Source organism: Typopeltis vanoorti, chromosome 4 (genome assembly GCF_054136105.1).
Source record: "Typopeltis vanoorti isolate ZY-2024b chromosome 4, IOZ_Tvanoo_1.0, whole genome shotgun sequence".
Lineage (NCBI taxonomy): Eukaryota > Metazoa > Arthropoda > Arachnida > Uropygi > Thelyphonidae > Typopeltis > Typopeltis vanoorti.
Window position 1 is genome coordinate 11,922,568 of NC_143552.1, and position 24,122 is coordinate 11,946,689.

Sequence of the window (24,122 nt, forward strand, 5' to 3'; positions counted from 1 at the left end):
AGGGGATAATAAATCCTTCATTATTTTAAAGCCGGATATGAAACGCGGAGATTGAAATCTAAGAGTTTCATGCCGAAGAACTATCGGCAAGTCCAAGCGTAAGTCAACACCTGGGTAGTACAACACTAGGGCAAAAGTGGAGCAAGCTTCGTCACTATCCTTAATATTTTCTCATATTGTAAAACGCAGCTCTTAGGAGATGTATTACTGTTTTACATTATGATTTTGATCTCCGAGTTTCGTATCCAGCTTTAAAATAACGAGGGATTTATTATCCCCTTAACTTAATTTACTCTGCTGGAAAAAAATAGCCTCTTGGCTCTTTATCGTAGTAAGTTCTATATTTGTTCCATCTTCTCCAGGGGATTTTCCTGATTTGCTTTGCTGTATTTCTCTATTCTTTTTCCATCATGCTTTTTTTTTTTTTTGCTGTTGCTCTTTTGTATTGATAATTAATTTCTACTTCTAGTAATTTTGTATTGATCCGTTGTTTATATGCTGCAGGCATCCTAGTCATCAAATGACTTTTAAAATTTAACAGTATCTGGCAGCAAGGAAAAATCCTTACTGCCAGAAAGTTGGAATAAGGCAATTATCATTCCAGTATATAAAAAAGGTGATAAGTGCAACTGTGAAAACTACAGAGGACTAAGTCTGCTAAATACTGGTTCTTGGATGATAAAAGTATTAACTACCTTTATTCACAAAGAATAAATGGAAAACTAGAGCAAATAAAAGAAAATTAAGATATAGAGATAAAATGGAATAGATAGTCTCCTAAATACTGGTTATAAGTTATATGCATGAATATTAACTTCAAAACTTATATGCAGAAGATAAATTTTATTAAGAACAAAATGTCTTCTGGCAGTCATGCATTGACCCAGTTTTCACATTAAAAATCTTAATGGAAAAACGTTACGAATCCAACACAGAAACACACATAGTTTGTAGATTATCAGAAAGCCTCTGACAAAATTTTAAAGAACAAACTGTGTACCATATTCAAGAATCTAAACATTCCAAATCAGCTGCTTGCTGCAATAATTAACAGGTATCGAAACAACCAAATAGCTGTAAGAATCAACAAAATAGTTACAGAATGGAAATCAAACAGCAGGGTCCATCAAGGATGCCCAGTGTCACTACTCTTATTTAATATCTATATAGATGAAATGGAAGAAAAATATAAAACCAGCATTTTATATTGGTTCTATTTTGTTTTGTTTATTTTGTTTATTTCTGATTGGACCATTTCTAATCAGAAATAAAATCATAATTGAAAATAATATTTTAGAACAAATTATCTACTTCAAATACTTTGGATGTGCTGTATCATATACAAAATGATATCAATGTCATGACATTGATATCAAAATTTCAAACTTTCTAAAGATAACAGGAATGATCAATATTTTACAACCTAACCAAGTTCAAAAGCATACAAGAATAAGATTTTATAAAGTTTTGGCAAGACTTTCTCTACTGTGGTCAAGGTAGAGGTGAATTAGACGTAGAAGTGAATTATGGACCATAAAAACTGCAGAAGAAAAAAGAATAGAAACTGGAGAAATTAAATTCCTGCAAAGGACAGCAGGCTATACTGGCTACTCTGGGAAAGAAAGAGAAATACATAAATAACTAAATATAGATTCAGTACTGGACAAAGTATATGACTACCGAAAGAAGTGGATTGAACATATCAAAAGAATGGATGGTTCAAGACTACCCCAAGAAATACTCTGATACCATCCAGTTGGAGGATATAGAAGTCAGGAACCACTAAGGAAAAGATGGAATGAGACTGGAACAGACCACTGGGTCTAAATCCCTGAAAGGATGATGATGATGGCATTTTCTACATAAGAGGATATTTGCCTGATGTAAGGTTTCAGGAGGTTTGCTAGATGCTAAGATAGTAAAGAAGTTTGAAAAGTGAGTATCTTTGCATCAACAATTGGTCTTAATGGCATGTCTTGTTTGTGCATTTTAGGGACTCCATATATTCTTGGAACAAGAGGATGTCTAGATTTAAGGCATTTTTTTTTGTTTCTTCAGACCAGTTCAGAATGTTTTTTATTGAGTTATTGGTTTTATTATGGAAATATTCCATGGGATCTTGTTCCAACTTTTCCTAGGTGTTTGTGATTCTGTTGACTTGCCTTTGTTGGCTTTCAATATTATGATGTGTTTGTCCTTTTTATTGTTTTTTTTTTATAAGGCTTTAATCTATTTTTGGGGTATTATTTGTAGTAGGTTTTGCTCATAAAAGTACAGTCTGTTTGAATGCGAAGAAAATCTGCAACATCTGGAATCCTTTGGTGCCCGTTTTCTACATTTACTATAATATCTAATTTGGAATCTTACTGGGGGAGAGTGCAAAATTGAAACCAAGAGAAAGTATGTTCATTTCAGAACTTTTTGGAGGACTTGTTTAATAATTATTTTATTGAGTAGTGATCTGCCACTGTGATTGTTTCATTCTTTGATAAGGTTTCTAAGCTTCTTCATTCTTTTTTTTTGCTTACTGAACTAATGCATTCTGATATTGAAAGTCAACAAAACTTAAAAATTGCCTTCTACCAATGAACAAAATTTCTCAATGTCTGAAACCTAAACCTTCACATCCACCACTCAAATAACCAGCTCTTTACAAGATCAATTGCAACTGTGGTCTATGCTACATAGGACAGACTGGCAGATCTGATGAGATATGCCGATTGGAACACTTCAAGGATGCTACGAATGAAAGAAAGTACAAATCAGGGCTGGCAGCATATAAAACTGAAACAAAACACCGAGTAGAATGGCAACAAACTGAAATGCTCCACACTGATTACCATTTTTACTCAGGAGCATTCAAAGATTCAACTGAAATGATGAAGCATCCTCTATAATGTAACAAAAAACAAGGGATGATTTTACATCAAGTCTGGTCTGGTCTTAATCCATTATAACACACTTGTGTCTACTAGTAGTATGTTATAACAACCCAAGAACCAGCAGTTAGCATAATAGTGAATGCATGCTTTCTGTTGTTTAAACATTTTCATATCCTTTTCACTAGAAATGTTAACTGTTATTACTTGCTTTCTAGTTTTTAGTTTATTCATGCTATTTCCTGATGAAGTGAAACAAAGTCTTTCAAAAAACTAGTTGAAATACAAAGTTTCTATTTGACATCTTTGTGGTTTTAATGTAGAACTCATACAAGTTATATGATCATTTAAAAAGAATGGAAGTTGGTAAAATGGATACTTGATGGAAGATGACACTTGGAGGAAGACTAAGATCTATGCATTGATGCAGTTTGATTACTATCAAACTACATTCTCGTTTTTTTTTTTTTTTTAGTATATATATATATATAGCGCATGCGATTGACATCATTTGGTTTGCTTCTATCACATGTGGACTCCTGTTCTATTTTTTGCCAATATCACTGTAAACATATGCCTTTATCTAGAGTCAGATAACTTCACTTCACACTTTTCTTCAGTATTTTATTGTGCAATGCAATGCATCAGAAATTCTCTGCATACTAAAAAATTAGTTTGTTTCAGAATTGCTCTGCTACAATGTCAAACATCAATAATGTAGAAATCTTATTTTCTATTTCTGCATTACCTTGGTTCAACCTTGGTATCACTTCTAGGTCTGGCTCCCACTGATGAGACCTCAATGAAGGTCGAAACCGGTCTGGGTAGTGACCATTCCCATAATTCATAGCATTATATGTCCTTAAGGATATGTGCTTTGCATTATGGGATACTAAGAGCGATGTGAAGTCATTAGCCTCTATATACGAGTTGTGCAGTTACTGCATGCACAAACTTTGTTTGCTTGCACTTGGATAAAGGATTAAACCAAGAATATAATTTCTTGACCTCTTTAATTTACTGTATAACCAAGTAGAAAAACTTTTGACATGTATCTCTAATCCATATTTTAATAATAAGGTACCTTTTGGCTACTTGTATATGGAAATATGACTTCTGCATTACTTCAACATTGGTATCACTTGTTGGTCTGGCTCCCACTGATGAGACCTCAATAAAGGTCGAAACCGGTCTGGGTAATGACCCTTCTCATAATACATAGCATTATACGTTTCTGTTAGGATATGTGCTTTGCATTATGGGATACTAAGGCAAGTGATGTGAAGTCATTAGCCTCTACGAGTTACCTGGTCATGAAGTTACTTCACGTTTTTTTTTTTTTTTCATTAAAAAAAAAAAAACTTTGTTTACTTACACTTGGATAAAGGATTAAACCAAGAATATAATTTCTTGCCTCTTTAATTATAGATAATGACTGGATGATTATTGCTTTATATATTTTTACTTCAGTCTTCCAATGAATATCTTCCACCATCTCATTTGATTGGCTAGTGATCACTACTGGGGTCACTTAAGAGTCGAAGCCTATACTGAGAGGAGACTGCCACATCATCAGGAATGTGCAGAATCGACTGGGCTTCTGACCTTATGTCCAATCCTCACAAGAAGGTAGACACCTACTCACCTAGTAGACACCTACAAACAAGGTGCAACACAAGTGTTGCACCTTGTTAGTAGGTGTCTACTAGGTGCTTAAGAAACGAGGATGGACTGGCAATTTGCGATTTAGCTGAACAAATTGTACTCTCTATTTGCTTAAGCCACAAATGCATGTGATTGTACAACATGATGAGATTTCATTGTGGCATCACCCATTAAACTAAGGGCCCCCTGCTGTTTTTGGGAGGGAACCAGGGCAACATTGAAAAGTCATCTACCTACTGGAAAAAGCTCAACTAAACATCTAGAAGAAGAAGAAAAATAAACAGAAGAACTTAAGATATATCAATATAAGGAGTATTAATAAAAAGGAAAGTGAACTTGCAGAAGATTGGAAAAGTACTATGTGAACATAATTGGCATTACTGTGACAAATGAGACAAAAGTGAGTGAGATCTTACTAAATAAGTATAGGATGTTATTTTCAGGAATTAATGATCAAGGAAAGGAAGGAGTAGTGATAGCATTCAACACCAAACATGAAGATAAACCTCTTGATTGGAAGCCAGTTTCAAGTAGAGTTATATGGACAAACTTCAAAATGGAGAAATGAACAGTGAACTTATTTGTGCCTATGGTCCTACAGAAGGTCTTCTAAGGAAGAAGTGGAGGAATTTTTTGAGTCATTAGAACAGGCAGCTGGCATAAAGAAAATGAAAAAAGTGGTTCTTGTTGGAATTCTGAACAATGCAGTATGAAATGGATCCCACCAAGAATATAGGAACATTTTGGAAAATTTGGAGAAAAGGATAAAGTTAATAATAATGGTAAGTATTTACTGGACTTCTGCTAAGGACATGACTAACACCATGTTTCACCATAAAGATGTGCTCAAGGTCACATGGAGAGAAGACACAAGAAATTAGAAAAGTCTCATTGACTACATCATTGTTGATAGTGATATCATCATGATGATTCAGGATACAAGAGTGTACAGAAAATTTGAAATTGGAAATGACCATTACTTAGATTTTAGCAGGTTAAAAATGGATATAACATTGAAAAGGAGAGAAGGGAGGAAGCATTGTTTTGTGAAGGATAGGTTATTCCTCAGTAACTTATTACCTTTTATAATACAGTGACAGCTGAGTTGGATAAAGGTAATGGGTTTACAGTGATACTGCTGGATTTTGCAAACATTTTTGACAGGATACCACATAAAACTAATTAATAAATTGCAGTGCATGAGATAGGGATGGATAAGTGGGTGGTTGGAGAGATACAAGACAATTTATTCAGGAGTAGAGTGCTGTAGAAGGCCTGTGGCTAGTGGTGTGCTACAGGACTCTGTTCTTGAGCCACTACTATTTAATTTGTACATTAACAATATAGGAAATGATCTGAGAGGAACTATTCAGTTGTTTGCCAGTGATGCCGATTTGGTAGAGCAATAGTCAAAGATGTTAATATTTTGCAGGATTTAGTTCCTGGCAGTATGGATGTCAGTTTAATGTGACAAAGTGTAAGATTATGCATTTTGGAGTGAAAACATTACCAGCTGTGCACCATATTGATGGACCTGTACTCAAGGAAATTGATGAGGCCAGGGGTTTGGTGGATAGGGAGTCGAAATTTAGAGGGCATGGCTAAAACTGCCAGCTCATTGGATTACTTGGTTCTGGAGAAAATATTGATGAACAGAGACAAGTAGGTTATTATACCTCTTTATAGTGCCCTGATAAGACCCCCGTCTTGACTACTGCACAATAGATCCGTTTACCTGGATTTTTGGGGATAAGCAGGGGAAGAAAAGGATCCAGTGACAATTGACCAAGATGGTGGCAGATCTATGGAATGATAGTGAGGATAAATTGAAGATTTGTGGGTTACAGAAATTTAGTTGATTGGCAGAAAAAGGGTGATATGATTGAGACATACAAATTACTGAAAGATTTTTATAGGATTAATACAAAGGAAATTTTTCAGAACAGGTGGTCGGACAACTAGGGACCATCTTTGGAAATTGGACAAGAGTGTGTGGTGTGCAAGAGTGTGATGACTAGATTTTTTAGTTGGAAACTAGAGGATTATGCAATTTTTCAGAACAGGTGGTCGGACAACTAGGGACCATCTTTGGAAATTGGACAAGAGTGTGTGGTGTGCAAGAGTGTGATTTTTTTGGGGATAAGCAGGGGAAGAAAAGGATCCAGTGACAATTGACCAAGATGGTGGCAGATCTATGGAATGATAGTGAGGATAAATTGAAGATTTGTGGGTTACAGAAATTTAGTTGATTGGCAGAAAAAGGGTGATATGATTGAGACATACAAATTACTGAAAGATTTTTATAGGATTAATACAAAGGAAATTTTTCAGAACAGGTGGTCGGACAACTAGGGACCATCTTTGGAAATTGGACAAGAGTGTGTGGTGTGCAAGAGTGTGATGACTAGATTTTTTAGTTGGAAACTAGAGGAACTATTCAGTTGTTTGCCAGTGATGCCGATTTGGTAGAGCAATAGTCAAAGATGTTAATATTTTGCAGGATTTAGTTCCTGGCAGTATGGATGTCAGTTTAATGTGACAAAGTGTAAGATTATGCATTTTGGAGTGAAAACATTACCAGCTGTGCACCATATTGATGGACCTGTACTCAAGGAAATTGATGAGGCCAGGGGTTTGGTGGATAGGGAGTCGAAATTTAGAGGGCATGGCTAAAACTGCCAGCTCATTGGATTACTTGGTTCTGGAGAAAATATTGATGAACAGAGACAAGTAGGTTATTATACCTCTTTATAGTGCCCTGATAAGACCCCCGTCTTGACTACTGCACAATAGATCCGTTTACCTGGATTTTTGGGGATAAGCAGGGGAAGAAAAGGATCCAGTGACAATTGACCAAGATGGTGGCAGATCTATGGAATGATAGTGAGGATAAATTGAAGATTTGTGGGTTACAGAAATTTAGTTGATTGGCAGAAAAAGGGTGATATGATTGAGACATACAAATTACTGAAAGATTTTTATAGGATTAATACAAAGGAAATTTTTCAGAACAGGTGGTCGGACAACTAGGGACCATCTTTGGAAATTGGACAAGAGTGTGTGGTGTGCAAGAGTGTGATGACTAGATTTTTTAGTTGGAAAGTGGTGCATTAGCGGAATAGCAACCAGAGTCTGTTGTCAGTGCTATGACTGTGAATGTTTTCAAAACTAAGTATGGATATTGCGCACACATCGGATAGTGCTTGTTATAATGGTTAGGATCTCCCTTGATGAGTATGGACTCCATGGAGTTGCCAATATAATAATAATAAATAATAGTTAAAAATGTTCAGCCCATTTAACACAATTGTTATATATAAACATTACTATGTTATTTTAATTTTTTTATTTAATCTGTTTTCAGAGAGTGACAGGATTTCTGTAATGTGTAATCTTTCTTTTTAAACTACTTGATTATAATTGTAATGATAGTGAATGCTTTTCTTTTCTTTTCTTTCTTTCAGTCTCTGCTTCTTTTGGGCTATTTAGTACGGAATGGTTCAGAAAGAGTGGTGACAAGTTCCAGGGAGCACATCTATGATTTACGTAGTCTTGAAAACTATTCATATATTGATGAACATGCAAAAGATCAGGGGATAAATGGTATGGAAACAATCTTTTAATTTCTTTTAATTTTGTAATATGATTAATTACATCTAACTAAGGAACTGATTAAAAGGTACAGAAATTGTATTATTTTCTCGTTCCATTTTTCTTTCTCAGTTTTATAGGATACAAAATCATGAGCTGTGATAATGGGAATTCAGTTAGTTTCTAATACTATCTTGTTTCTAGCATGTATTGTTTACCCTAGAACAGTTAGCCCAGTTTTTTATGAATTATTCTTTGTATAATTCAAATTTATATTTTAGTATCCTTACTAATGATGGCTTAAGCTATTTATTTCAAAATGTGTTCATTCTTTAAATGTCTGCTAATGTTTTTTTGCAAAAATGTGTCAAGTTATATGTTTGAGTCGATCTTATTCAGATATGTAGTTTTAAAGATGGCATACTTTATTTCCTTTCTCATGGAAAAAATGGCAGTAAATTGCTTGTAGTATGGGAAACACTGAAAATTTTATTTGAACTTTTCTAGAAGAGGATGAGAAATTTTTTCTTAATTTATAGGTAAGAAAAGATTGTATTCTGCACCATTAATATTCTAGGATAATTTTTACTGGAAAATTTTGTACCAGAGAGAAGGAATTTAATGAAATTTTGTATTTGGGATCAGATACGAAGAAATTAAATAAATTCTTTCAATTTTGTGTTCCATTTGTTAGCAAAATTATATCTAGAGTAGGTGTTTTTCAAGTTTTACAAGATTTCCCTCCCAGGTTGACTTTTCCACATGGAGCACCCATTCATGGTTTAGGAAACCTCCTATCAATGGTACTAGCCCTTTTCATTCTTCCTCTTTTTCTATACTTCCTGTATTCTTCATTCTGCTTCTCTTGAATCCCTTTTACTCTCCTGTCCACTGAATTTTGTCCAAAATATGAAAGATGACAGTGATGTAGAATTTGCTGGATGCCAGGAAGAGTGAAAGTGTAACCACTACATTATACTTTAAGAATTTTAGATTGGTTCTGAGATGCCAAAAAATGTATCCGATGAGAGCTCTTCATATTGTTTCATGAGCTCAGCACATAGGAATCCAAAGTATATGGTATGTCTTGCTAATAATTAACTAATTAAATTAGTTTAGCTAATTAAATTTAATTATTAGCTTTAGACATCTGTTTTATTCCACGAAAGTTGAATAACAAGCATCCATACCAATCATGTTGTATGGTATGCTCTGAGAAGACATTGAGATATACAGTCATACCCTGACTTAATGCGAAGCCCGAGTTACGCGGTTTCATGTACGTACGTATTCCCATCCCGCTTCACACCTCACCACTAGTCGTATCTTTCTGGCGCCGGCCGCATTCGCCAGTGTCACACATGCTGTGAACAAGCACTGACATGTTTCGCGCCGTCTCCATTCATACATGATTTTTATAGTCTACAAACCTTGAGATTGTTTAATGTTATGTTCTTGATAAAAATTTTATCACATAAAAAATAATAATGTCGTCCAAAGGAAGCAAGTCCGATTCTTCTACAGCTAGCAAGAAAAGAAAAACATTGAATTTGGAAACAAAACTCAACATTATTAAGGATTTTGAAGGCGGAATGAAAATTTGTGAGCTAGCAAAGAAGTTTGATCTACAGGAATCCACAGTAGAACAGTCATAAAAGAAAGGTTTACAGATTTTGGAGGACATAGATTCTAACGAGGAATGAATTGTAGCCACAAGGTAAGGAATAAAAAAATCATTAGCTCGCTAATGAAGAAATTTTGCGTGACAAGAAAAAGACATTATGCCATCAGACGAATCTATTAGATTTTATGAAACCATTGACATCGAAATAACTTTCTTTTTTTTATGTACGAAAAACTACAATTATGATTATATTTCTTAAAAAATATAGGTGTTTTTGTAAACCTTTGGTACCAATTAACTAATATTTTGTATGTTTGTATGCAAAATTATACCCGAGTTACGCGAATTTGACTTACCCGCTTTTTGTTGGTCCCACCTACCATAACTTCAGGGTATGACTGTATATACCATTTGATGTCCAGAAATTCTTGTTGTAATTGTTGCAGTAGAGAGCACATAAGCTGAGCATGATGCAATAGTTTTTATAATTTCAATCTTCTGAGAAGGATGACGAGCAGATTGCTGTTGCCAGTTGAACTAATTATTTCAGTTTATTAAAAACCTACCTTTACTGGATGCTATATTCACCAGCAGATTGATGTTGAATATAGCATCCAGAATATACCATCCTTCCCAGAAGATTTGAATTATAAAAACTTTGTTGCATCATGTTCACATCGTATGTTCTAAACTGCAACAACTACGGCAAGAACTTGCACATCAAATGGTTTTTTCATCTCAATGGCTTCTGAGAGTAGACCTTACAACATAATTTTCATTACTATTTTAGCCGAGCTCAAACAATGTAACAATAGAAAGAGTTCCTGTACCATACATTTCTGGCATCTCAGATCCAATCTCTAGAATCCTTAAAAAATTATTAGACAGTGAGAACCATGATGATGATAGTTTCAAAGAACTATCATCATCATGGTTTTCACTGTCTACCAAGTGCTGTGTGACTGTTCACCTTTCTTGTGTTGGACAAACTGGACATGCTTTATTAATAAGAAATTAATTAGAAGTTAGTCGGTCTTGGGCGTGGACAGCAGGGTTTTTTCCCCAGCTTATCTGGGGTTTTTCATCCCGTAAGCAGCTACACCAGTCCTGTGAACACACATGGATTACAGTCATGAATATCACCCTTAGGGAATGCAGCAAAGGAGTGGCGAACCGGCTGCATTAATATGCCAGTAACCCCTGATTGGGTGGGGGGATTCAACCCATCCTAGGACGGACAAGAAGGATAGGGTAATAAAAATTTATAATGATTCATTCATTAGTGCATAGGCTAAGTTACTGTGAAGGAATCGCATTGATTACATTAAGCTACCATAACGCAATCACATTGCTGCTTCTTCGTTATCAATGTATGAATCGTTATACCTATAAATAAATATGAATTTCTTTTTTACATTATCCTTTCATTTTTGATGTCTAGTGTTAGTAATATGTATGACATGTACAGTGTTTTGTGTCATATAAGACAATTTGATGTAGCTACTGACAGACAATTCATCTTGTATACAGATGACTTAAACTTACGGTATTGATAAATACAGTATTATAAATATTTTTCTCTTCCTTGTGATTTTTTTAATAACATTTTCTTTTCTTTAGCTTACTTTATTATAAGAATGTAGTATATAATACATATAATTTACAAAATATGTGTTAATCGATGGTTTATGTTACCGGTAAGGCTTTTGGTCAACAGTAGGCTATTGGTAGTTAAGTTTTTGGGTAGTCAAAAGTTATATGTGGATTTTCGACGGCCCTTACCGTCACGTTGTTCAAGGATCAACTTTGTGTATGTGTGTGTATATATATATATATATATATATATATATTTAAGTGTTGTTCTTGTGTTTATCTCTTTCCACCTGTATTGACAATGGCTAGGTAAATTCTACTAGAATTTTCTGAAAATTCTACAAATATTAAATAATTTTTTCCTTATGTATATGTCATTCTCATCATCAAATTCCTGCATGTAGCCTCAAGGGGTGTACATGATATGATAGTACTACATGAAAAATTTACATCATTACTAACTTCCTATCTACAATTTTCCTCCAAATCAGTCTGTTACTTGTCAAGACTCCAACATTTCCAGATCTTATATTTCTATCGTCTAAGGCACTTTGTACCGTATCAATCCACCTATATCTTGGTCTTCCTCTGGGTCGTTTTCCTGCTAACTTGGCAGAGAAGACTTCTTTTTCTAATCTTTCCTCGCCTATTCTGTTTAAGTGACCATACCACCCGAGATTAGCTCTGCTAACGCATTCCTGGATGCTGACAATGTCAAGTTCTTTCCTAATATCCTCGTTTTTAATATGATATTGCCATTGATGCCATCTGTTCACGCCTCTAATCATTCTCAGGACTCTCACATCTGCGGTCGCTAGTCTTTGGTCAAGTGTTTTACTTCTGACCCAACTCTCAGATCCATAAGTTAAAACTGGTTTGAACACTGTCTTGTATACAGCTAATTTAGTGTTCGACTAATTTCTCTCTTATTCCATATGAATTTATTCAATTGACTTCCTACCATACCAGCTTTATTGATTCTGTTGTCTATTTCCATATTTAATTTACCATCTTCACTAAAAATCGTGCCTAAGTAGCATGAGATGTTTTACTTGTTCCACAGGTTCTCCATTCACAACACAGTTGACATTTTCAATGATTCTGCCTATTTTCATTGTCTTTGTCTTTTTATTGCTGATCTTCATACCATATCTATTACAACAGCTATTCAATTTAGTCAGAGAATCTTGCAGACTTGTAGCAGATTTATTTAGAAGTATGACATCATCCGCATAAAGCAAAGAGCTGACATTAACATCTCCAATTTTGATATCATGTTTAATACCACTTTCCTTCATAATGTGATCCATATATATAATGAATAACAGAGGGGATAATGTACATCCTTGTCTCACACCAGATTTAACATTAAACCATCTTCCTGTACTCCCTTCAATTCGAACTGCTGACTTACAACTCAAATAAAGACTGAGTATTGCTTGATATAATGCCCCATTGACACCATATAACTGTAGCGTATTGAATGGCTTCTCTCTTGACACCTTATCATATGCCTTTTCCAAATCGACAAAACTTAAATACAGATCTTTGTTATATTCCCATGATTTCTCCACTATTTGTCATAAAGTGAAGATCTGATCCTGACAGCCTTTATTTGACCTGAATCCAGCTTGTTCTTCACTAAGCTTCATCATCATCATCATCAAATTCCTGCCATGTACCCTCAAGGGGTGTACAGGATATGACAGTACTACATGAAAAAATTACATCATTACTAACTTCCTATCTACAATTTTCCTCCAAATCAGTCTGTTACTTGTCAAGACTCCAACATTATCAGATCTTATATTTCTATCGTCTAAGGCACTTTGTACCGTATCAATCCACCTATATCTTGGTCTTCCTCTGGGTCGTTTTCCTGCCAACCTGGCAGAGAACACTTGTTTTGCTAACCTTTCCTCTCCCATTCTATTTAGGTGACCATACCATCTGAGATTAGCTCTGCTAATGCATTCCTGGATGCTGACAATGTCAAGTTCTTTCCTAATATCCTCATTTTTAATATGATATTGCCATTGGTGCCATCTGTTCACGCCTCTAATCTTTCTCAGGACTCTCATATCTGCGGTCTCTAGTCTTTGGTCAAGTGTTTTACTTCTGACCCAGCTCTCAGATCCATAAGTTAAAATTGGTTTGAACACAAGACAGCTAATTTAGTGTTCCAACTAATTTCTTTCTTATTCCATATGAATTTATTCAATTGACTTCCCACGATACCAGCTTTGCTGATTCTGTTGTCTATTTCTATATTTAGTTTACCATCTTCAGTAAAAATTGTGCCTAAGTAGCTGAAATGTTTTACTTGTTCCACAGGTTCTCCATTCACAACACAGTTGACATTTTCAATGATTCTGCCTATTTTCATTGTCTTTGTCTTTTTATTGCTGACTTTCATACCATATCTATTACAACAGCTATTCAATTTAGTCAGAGAATCTTGCAGACTTGTAGCAGATTTATTTAGAAGTATAACATCATCCGCATAAAGCAAAGAGCTGACATTAACATCTCCAATTTTGATATCAGGTTTAATACCACATTCCTTCATAATGTGATCCATATAGATAATGAATAACAGAGGGGATAATGTACATCCTTGTCTCACACCAGATTTAACATTAAACCATCTTCCTGTACTTCCTTCAATTCTAACTGCTGACTCACAACTCAAATGAAGACTAAGTATTGCTTGATATAATGCCCCATTGACACCATATAACTGCAGCGTATTGAATAGCTTCTCTCTTGGCACCTTGTCATATGCCTTTTCCAAATCGACAAAACTTAAATACAGATCTTTGCTATATTCCCATGCTTTCTCGACTATTTGTCGTAAAGTGAAGATCTGATCCTGACAACCTCTATTTGGCCTGAATCCAGCATGTTCTTCACCAAGCTTTTCTTCCACAATTCTTCTCAACCGTTTCTCAAGTATACTTGCATAGATCTTGCCAGGAACACTCAGTAGGGAAATACCTCTGTAATTCTCACATTCAGTTTTATTTCCCTTTTTATATATGGGTACTATGAGAGCTCTACTCCAATCATCGGGAATTTGTCCCTCTGTCCAGGCTTTCTGAACTATGCAGTGCAGCCAATGTAAGACTCTTATACCACCATACTTCAGCATTTCTGGTCGAATATCATCTACTCCTGCTGCCTTTCCACATTTCAAGCCTTTGATGGCTTTTTCTACTTCAAGTATGGATATGTATTCCTGACTGCATGCCGGGTCAGTGTTTTTTATCACTGTGCTGTCATCACTGCTTGTTTCATTTAGCAGTTTTTCAAAGTAATTACTCCATACTTCAAGGATATCTTTTTCTCCTGTTTTCATTTCACCTTTATCATCTCTAATTCCTTTTACAGCACTCTTTCCTCCATTCCTAAGCTTCTTCAACAACCTCCAGAATATTTTGCCACCTTCTTGATATTTATTTTCTATATTCTTGCCAAAGTCCTCCCATGACTTTTGCTTAGCTAGTTTTACACACTGTTTAGCTTTCTTACATTTGTCTCTGTATTCTGTAAGAGTAAAAGCTGACTTATTTGCCAGGAACTTTTGATATGCTTTCTTCTTTTCCTTCACTGCCTCTTTAACTTCCTGTGTCCACCAGGGAGTTCTGATTTTTTTATCCTTGCACACAACCTCACCACATGCCTCTCTGGCAGAATCAATCAATGTTTCCTTCAGAGTTTGCCACTGAATCTCCAAGGTTTGATTCCTGTTCTCAAACTCTTTCATTTTCTTTTCAATAATATTTCTGTATTTTAGTCTACAGTTCACATCTGAAAGCTGCTCAACTTTTATTCGCTTTAAAACTTTTTACATGTTATTCTTTTCAATATGAAATTCAATTTTATCCTGCTCAAGACTAAATAGTGATCACTTCGAATTTCAAATCCTCTGTACACTCTGGTGTCCTGCACCAGGGAGAAAACATCACTATCAACAATAACATAGTCAATGAGACTTTTCTTATTCCTAGCCTCTTCTCTCCATGTGAATTTGTGCACATTTTTATGTTGGAACATGGTGTTAGTAATAACCAGTCCATGTCCTGAGCAGAAATCCAACAAATATTTGCCATTATTATTAGCTTTGCTCTTTTCTCCAAATTTTCCCAAAATATTTTTGTATGTCTCACAATCATTTCCTACTCTACTATTTAGATCCCCAACAAGGACCAACTTTTCCTTTTTCATTGTGTCAGTTGCTTTTTCTAAAGCCTCAAAAAATTCCTCCACTTCTACCTTAGTAGAACCTTCTGTGGGACCATAGGCACAAATAAGTCTCATTGTCCAGTTCCCCATTCTCATATTTGCCCACATTACTCTACTTGAGACTGACTGCCATTCAAGAAGATTAACCTTGTATTTTGTGTTGAATACTATGGCTGCTACTCCTTTTCCTTGATTGTCATTGCCTGAATATAACATTTTGTATTTATTGCTCAGAAAGATCTCACCAGTTTTGGTCTTTTTTGTTTCAGTCACCCCTATTATGTCGATCTGGTACTTATCTAATTCCTCAGCTAGCTCCATTTCTTTGCCATTCAGGCTTCTTACGTTGATAGTACCGATCTTTAACTCTGGTGATGTTGAGTTGGGCTTTGTTTTCAGATTTGTTCCAGTAGCTGACTTTTCGCTGTTCGCCCTGGTTCCCTGGCGAAAACAACGGGGGCCTTGTTTAACCGGGCGACGCCCCAGCCGGCATGAAATTTTGTCATGTTGTACCATCATTTTTTATTTTGGTTTAACCAATAAGAATACAATTTGGTCGGCTAAATCCCAAATTGCCAGCCCATCCTCGTTCGTTCAGTATCAAAGTAGATACCCAACAGGGTGCACCACGAGAAGGTGAGGATTGGACATTAGGTCAGAAGCCCTGGTCGGTTCTCCGCATTCCTTTAAAGGCTATGTGGAGGTCTCCTCTCAATTATACAGCTTTGACCCTTAGCTAAGCTTTTCTTCCACAATTCTTCTCAACTGTTTCTCAAGTATACTTGCATAGATCTTGCCAGGAACACTCAGTAGGGAAATACCTCTGTAATTCTCGCATTCAGTTTTATTTCCCTTTTTATAAATAGGTACTATGAGAGCTCTACTCCAATCATAGTGAATTTGTCCCTCTGTCCAGGCATTCTGAACTATGCAGTGCAGCCACTGTAAGACTTTTATACCACCATACTTCAGCATTTCTGGTCGAATATCATCTACTCCTGCTGCCTTTCCACATTTCAAGCCTTTGATGGCTTTTTCTACTTCACGTATGGATATGTATTCCTGACTGCATGTCTGTTGAGTGTTTTTTTATCACTGTGCTGTCATCACTGCTTGTTTCATTTAGCAAATTTTCAAAGTAATTATTCCATACTTCAAGAATATCTTTTTCTCCTGTTTTCATTTCACCTTTATCATCTCTATCTCCTTTTACAGCACTCTTTCCTCCATTCCTAAGCTTCTTCAACAACCTATAGAATATTTTGCCACCTTCTTGATATTTATTTTCTATGTTCTTGCCAAAGTCTCCCATGACTTTTGTTTAGCTAGTTTTACACACTGTTTATCTTTCTTACATTTGTCTCTGTATTCTCTAAGAGCACAAGCTGACTTATTTGCCAGGAACTTTTGATATGCTTTCTTCTTTTCCTTCACTGCCTCTTTAACTTTCTGTGTCCACCATGGAGTTCTAATTTTTCTATTCTTGCAGACAACTTCACCACATGCCTCTCTAGCTGAATCGATCATGGTTTCTTCAAAGCTTGCCACTGAATCTCCAAGGTTTGGTTCCTGTTCTCAAACTCTTTCATTTTCCCTTCAATAATCTTTGTGTATTTTAGTCTACAGTTCACATCTGAGAGCTGCTGAACTTTTATTTGCTTTAAAACTTTCTTACATGTTATTCTTTTCAATATGAAATTCAATTTTATCCTGCTCAAGGCTAAATAGTGATCGCTAGCAGTTTCAAATCCTCTGTACACTCTGGTGTTCTGCACCAGTGGAGAAAACATCACTATCAACAATAACATATTCAATTAGACTTTTCTTATTTCTTGCCTCTTCTTTCCATGTGAATTTGTGCACATTTTTATGTTGGAACATGGTGTTAGTAATAACCAGTCCTTGTCCTGATCAGAAATCCAACAGATATTTGCCATTATTATTAGCTTCTCTTTTCTCCAAATTTTCCCAAAACATTTTTGTATGTCTGACAATCACTTCCTACTCTGCTATTTAGATCCCCAACAAGGACCCACTTTTCCTTTTTCATTGTGTCAGTAGCTTTCTCTAGAGCCTCAAAAAATTCCTCCACTTCTACATTAGTAGAACCTTCTGTGGGACCATAGGCACAAATAAGTCTCATTGTCCAGTTCTCCATTCTGATATTTGCTCAAATCACGCTACTCGACACTGCCTGCAATTCAAGAAGATGAGCCTCATATATTGTTGAATGCTATGGCTACTCCTTCTTTTTCTTGATTGTCATTGCCTGAATATAACATTTTGTATTTATTGCTGAGAAAGATCTTTACCAGTTTTTGTCTTTTTTGTTTCAGTCACCCCTGTTATATCGATCTGGTATTTATCTAATTCCTCCGCTAGCTCCATTTCTTTGTCATTCAGGCTTCTTATGTTGATAGTACAGATCTTTAACTCTGGTGATGTTGAGTTGGGGTGTGTTTTCAGATTTGTTCCAGTAGCTGACTTTTCGCTGTTCGCCCTGGTTCCCTGGCGAAAACAACGGGAGCCTTGTTTAACCGGGCGACACCCCAGTCGGCATGAAATTTTGTCATGTTGTACCATCATTTTGTATTTTGGTTTAACCAATAGGAATACCATTTGGTCGGCTAAATCCCAAATTGCCAGCCCATCCTCGTTCGTTCAATATCCAGGTAGATACCCAACAGGGTGCATGACGAGAAGGTGGGGATTGGACATTAGGTCAGAAGCCCTGGTCGGTTCTCCGCATTCCTTTAAAGACTATGTGTTAGTCTCCTCTCAGTTATACAGCTTTGATCCTTAAGCACCCCTATGTCATTCTTTTACTTTATATTTTTTATCATATTACAGCAATCCCTCGATTAATGCCCTAATGCGTTCTTTAAAACAGGTGCATTAATCGAAAATGCACTAATCAAATATAATAACCTGTGGGGAAAATGTATAATTCGTTCCTCAGATTTCTTTTTGACCCTTAATTTTATTTTTTTTATAAAAGAATTAGGGTATGTCTCATTGCCTCGTTAAAGGAAAACCATGAATCTGAAAGACAATAAAACATGTTCAGCATATAAATTTATTATTCTGTTTCTTTTTATCATACAACTGATGGCTTGGCTCTATTGCCTGTTCTGCAAATTTTATGGTTCTCTCTTCACCAGGGTCAGCCTCTAAGCATTGCTGCTTAAAAATTTCAATTGTGCGAAAACTATTTTCAAATTGTTTCTGTGAAATGGCTTGTCAGTGATTAAATTTTCTTCATATATTTTAGGATCTTTCCTATGCATCTAAATTTAGCATGTCGAAATCACTCAACTTCTCAGAATGAGATTTAATTAACTTAGATTCATTTCAAAAGCCTCTAAAATCATTTGCACAATGTGGAAGAATGTGCTACCAAACGGCTCACAGATTACTAGCAGTAATTTCATTCAACTTTATAACCAGGCTGAGATTTCTCTGATTTGGCTAGAACAGTCTCGGAAGTCATTAGCTTCCAGAAAAGGCCTGTTTCATCGAAAATAAATATTTGTTGATCACAATAGTCCTCTTCTTACACGATTTCTTCAAAATCTCTGGATATCTCCTTATCTGCACTTGCAGCTTCGCCTATGATTAGAACAATATGTAGGCTATTTCTCATTCTGAAACGTTCAAATCACCCAGCACTAACGTGGAATTCTTCTTTTCCATCATTGATAGCTCTTTCTTTCCAAGTTACAATGAGACAATGCTTTTGATTTTATAAGGCCAGTGTATAGCGGGATCTGTTTTTGGTTACAATCTTCGATCCATGTAAAACGAAGTCTCTCTAATTCAGTCATTATAATACTTTGACTTTCAGTGCATGCATGATGAAATAGAAGCAGCGTTACCTTTCTCTTTATATTCTGCAGTTGATTCACCCATTTTTGTGTTCTTGTCCTATCTTTGCTCTGGACTCGACTTCTTCATTTTTCTTTATTATTTCATCTTTTTCTTCCAATCAGATTACTCTTCGAATCATTTTCACACATATTTTTTGCTCACTAATTCTTTTACCCATGATTAAAGGTTAGGAAAATATTTTAAAATAAAAAAGTAAAACAATTGCACGAGATATGATCAGGAAAATGCTATGTAACGCAGACGACATAAATTTTGGCGGTAAATTTGGAACATAGCATACATGGAAATAGTGTAGTATGCCATTAAAAAATAACTCTGTTTAATGTTTCAAATCGGTAACTAAATTATTTCATCCTGGTGAGTGATTTTTTAAAATAGTTAGCCATAAAAATGTATAGATCGAAAATTTTTAAAATCTGTAACATTTATTTTTAAGATGTATATAGGTGTACTAATCGATTTTGGGTATCAAAAAAAAATGACGCACTAATCGAAAACGCATTAATCGAGGGATTGCTGTATTATACAGGGTATCTCTATGGAGTCAGAATACTCATTGCAGGAGACCCACACTAACCGCTATTCACACAATTCCTCTCATACCTTTCCTTAAGGGCATTCACTTTCAGGACACTCACAACTGCCTCTGGCAATTCATCCCATTCATTCACTATTACCAAAGTAAAAAAATCTAGTCTGCACACTTTTACCAACTACAATCTTGCACAACTTCCATAGTGACTTTTATGATGAATATATTTTATTCATCATATATTGAAAATTTTCTTGTGTCAGTCTTATAGAATCTCTTCAGTAACCTATAAGTTTCTGTCATATCCCCTCTCAAATAAACTGTGCAACTTGCATATATCTTCATTTGATCATTCCAGAGAGCATTTCAAGTCCTGTCACCAGTTTAGTCACTCGTCGCTTAATCCTCTCCACTACCTCCTGATCCCCCCAAGAATAGTTGACGAAATCTGTGCACAATAGTTAAGATGCAGCAAAATCATAGCCTTATATTGAGGGAAAATCATATTCATATTCATCCTCCAGACCCTTAGCCTTCTCATTTTCTTCTAATCATATACCATCAGCTTAATACAAAATATGTGATCCCTTCAGTTTGAAGTGCATTACCTTGCATTTTTCAACATTAACTTGACCACCATTATCCTTTGCCACACTGCCAATTTATTTAAATCATCATATAGGCTACTTCACCTTTATCAACTGTTACCCTCCCCAGTTTTGCATTGTAAGAAAACAACTGAATGTCTCCCTTCTCCTCCCCCCCCCTTTAAATCTTATATCATTAATGTATAAAGAAAACAACTATCTCTTCCCTCCTCCTCCTTTAAATCTTATATCATTAATATACAAATTAATGATATCTTATATCATTAATTTGTATTTTATATTAACTTAAAGTATAGTGGTCATAGTATGGAGCCCTGGTGCACTCCACTAATTGCCTTTGTTTGCCTTGATTCCACTCCACCATACACCACACTCTGACATCTGTCAGCCATTCCTCTGTCCATTCCCATTTCTTCTAACTTATGTAATAGGCATATGGTATTTTATCAAATGCCTTTGCAAAGTGCAGCGGTATCATATTGTCACTATTTCCTTTATCCAGTTCTACTGTCACTTTTTAAGAAGTGTATAAAATTACTAAGGTAGGACTGACCTTTTACAAAGCGGTGCTGCCTATCAGGATATCATATTGTTCTCCACCCATTCCTGAACTTTACCATTACAATCTTTTGCAATACTTCAACTGCTACTCATGAGATGCTAATTGGTCTGTAATTTGCTACTTCTGTCTTTAAGGCACCTTTATGTAATGGAACTATCTTACTCACTTGAGAATTACACAATTTTGTTAGAGGCACTGTCAGTTTTCTTGCACTTTCTTGTAGCATATGGGCTTGTAAAAATAATCATATTAAAAATTCTGAATATTTTTACGTATTAATTTTGCTTGTTAGTTTTTGTTTTCATACACGCAGTGTCTGCACTTGTGATGTGCTCGTTATGAAAATATTATGTTAGAAGTAATATGTAAGGAAGTAAAAATATTGAAGTACTTACTTAATTGATTATTTGTATTATTTATAAGAAAGTTTGTTGTATTTTTAAATGTTGAATTTTGTGTTTATGAAAGACTTTCTTCAGCGCTGGTGGATACAGCGAGTCAGCCATATTATTACAGTGCGTAGTTTCTGACTTTTGTGAAGTGCGCATGCTCCCGGAGTGAACTTGATGTTTGATTGACAGCTGACAAGAAAAGTGTTGCGTATCCAAGTTACAGTGGTAAACAGGAGAGCGTTCGGAAAGTTTTTAGAACACTGGCCGAGGAATATTCAAGTTGGAAGGAACTTGATTTTTTGTGTGCGGCAGTTAAAAGGAAATTTCATATTGTATTCCGAAAAGGGAATAGTGGAAATAATATGTTTCAAGAAAGAATAAGTACAGAAGAAAAAGGAAATCTTGAAACTAAGTTTTTATAAACTGGCCGAGGAATATTCAAGTTGGGAGGAACTTGATTTTTTGTGTGCGGCAGTTAAAAGGAAATTTCATATTGTATTCCGAAAAAGGAATAGTGGAAATAATATGTTTCAAGAAGGAATAAGTACAGAAGAAAAAGGAAATCTTGAAACTAAGTTTTTATAAACTGGCCAAGATATATTCAAGTAGGAAGGAACTTGATTTTTTTTGTGTGCGGCAGTTAAAAGGAAATTTCATATTGTATTCCGAAAAAGGAATAGTGGAAATAATATGTTTCAAGAAGGAATAAGTAAAGAAGAAGGAAATCTTGAAACTAAGTTTTTATAAACTGGCCAAGATATATTCAAGTAGGAAGGAACTTGATTTTGTTTTGTGTGAGGCAGTAAAAAGGAATTTTAAAGGGATCCTAAAAAAATGAAGTACAGAACCTTGTAACTTCTGGAAAGAGCCTTAACAGGAAGAGAAAAAGACTATGAACATTTTTTTTGATTGTGAAAGAAAAGTTTTGTCTTAAGAGTAAGTTTATAATTTTTAAATAAGGCCTTGGATCCATATAATCTGTAATTGTAGTTATGTATTTTTACTAGAAGTGTATATATGTTGTTTTAAGTTTTATTAAATGTGTTTATTTTGTACTTGGTATTGAGTCGATGATTAGTTGGATTCTGAAAGAGTGAGTTAAAGTCATTGCACCAATTGGAGTGAACTCTTTGTGCAAATATAATAACATATAGGGACACTCGGAGTCAAAAATAAAAATAATTGTTAGTAAATGAAATATTATTTATAATACACATTATAAATAACAATGGCAAATATATATAGGATAAATTCATTAAATATTAACAATGGCGCAGCCTATAGGAAAATTCATAAAATATTAACAATGGTGCAGTCGCCTACAGGATAAATAAATTCAATAAATATTAACAATGGCGCAGTCGACAGGATAAATAAATTCATTAAATATTAACAATGGCGCAGTCGACGACAGGATAATTGGTTATGACTAAACTATTTTAGAATCCAAAAGGCAAATCTTGACTCAAATAAAAAAAAAAAATGGCTACAGAAAATAGTAATATTAGTGGTAAAGTTCCTTCGGTTAATGATGAAGAATTTTTAGGTTAATAAATCCAACCTTAGTAATACCTTCTTTCTCAGGTGATAGTAGTGAAAGCATAGAAACATTTTTTAGGTATGCAGAAAAAATTAAAGATTTAGGGAATTGGTCAGATTTTCACTTGTTAATTATACTTCGTAATAAATTGTTGGGAAAAGCCAAAACATTTTTAAACACATCTCCTTTACTAAGAGATACTGACAATTATGCAACCTTTAAAAGTTTGCTAATATCAGAATTTTCAAATGTAAGAGAATTAGGGCCAAACATTTGGAAGATTCAACAGTGTATCCAAGGTAATAAGGAATCTGTTTCTGAATATTATCATAGATTGTGGACCATTGCTCATGGATTTAATATTTCATCTGAAGAGAAATCCTCTTTAGAATGGCTGCTCTTTAATCAATTTAGGCTTGGCCTCAAGGATAATTTAAAAGAAACAGCGTATAAGAAAAAAGTTAGAAACCTTGAACAATGTTTTGAGCTTGTTAAAGAAAAGGAAGAAAGATTAAGAGATATTTTTCATTCCTCTAGCAATAAGCAAGTAAATTCTTTTCAGCATAATCAAACTCATTCTTCTAGCATTGTGGGTACTGATAAAATGAGAGAAGAAAAGCTTCAAAAAAGTAAAGTTGCAAATAAAAGGAAAAAGTCTAAGGAAACTTCTGTGAATTTTACTAAAGATATTCCAGAATCTGATTCCAGGGTAAAATTACATGATTTGGAAAAATATGAGGAACTGAAAACATTTCTGAGTGAAGAAATAGAAAGACAACAGAGACCCATAATACAAGGACAAGAACTTCTGTTTAAGATGATGTCGGATTTAACATTATCAAAAAATCTTACAGATAATCAATCTTTTTCTTGTAAATCTGATAGCATTAACAGGAATAAAGCATCTCATAGAAGATACATTCCAAAATGTTTTAGATGCAATAAACAGGGTCATTTTGCTAAAGATTGTTATGTTAGAGATAGATCTTATTTTCAAAATAAG

General features: G+C 34.9%; 1 protein-coding gene across 2 annotated transcripts in view; it reads left to right on the plus strand.

The window, feature by feature from the left end:
* lqfR (clathrin interactor lqfR) overlaps positions 1–24,122 on the plus strand; it is a 364,785-nt gene that overhangs the window by 103,052 nt on the left and 237,611 nt on the right. For both annotated transcript variants that reach the window (XM_090391640.1, XM_090391641.1), the window contains exon 3: positions 8,009–8,147. In XM_090391640.1, the coding sequence (XP_090247766.1) occupies positions 8,009–8,147 (139 nt within the window). The remainder of the gene's footprint in view (positions 1–8,008; positions 8,148–24,122) is intronic.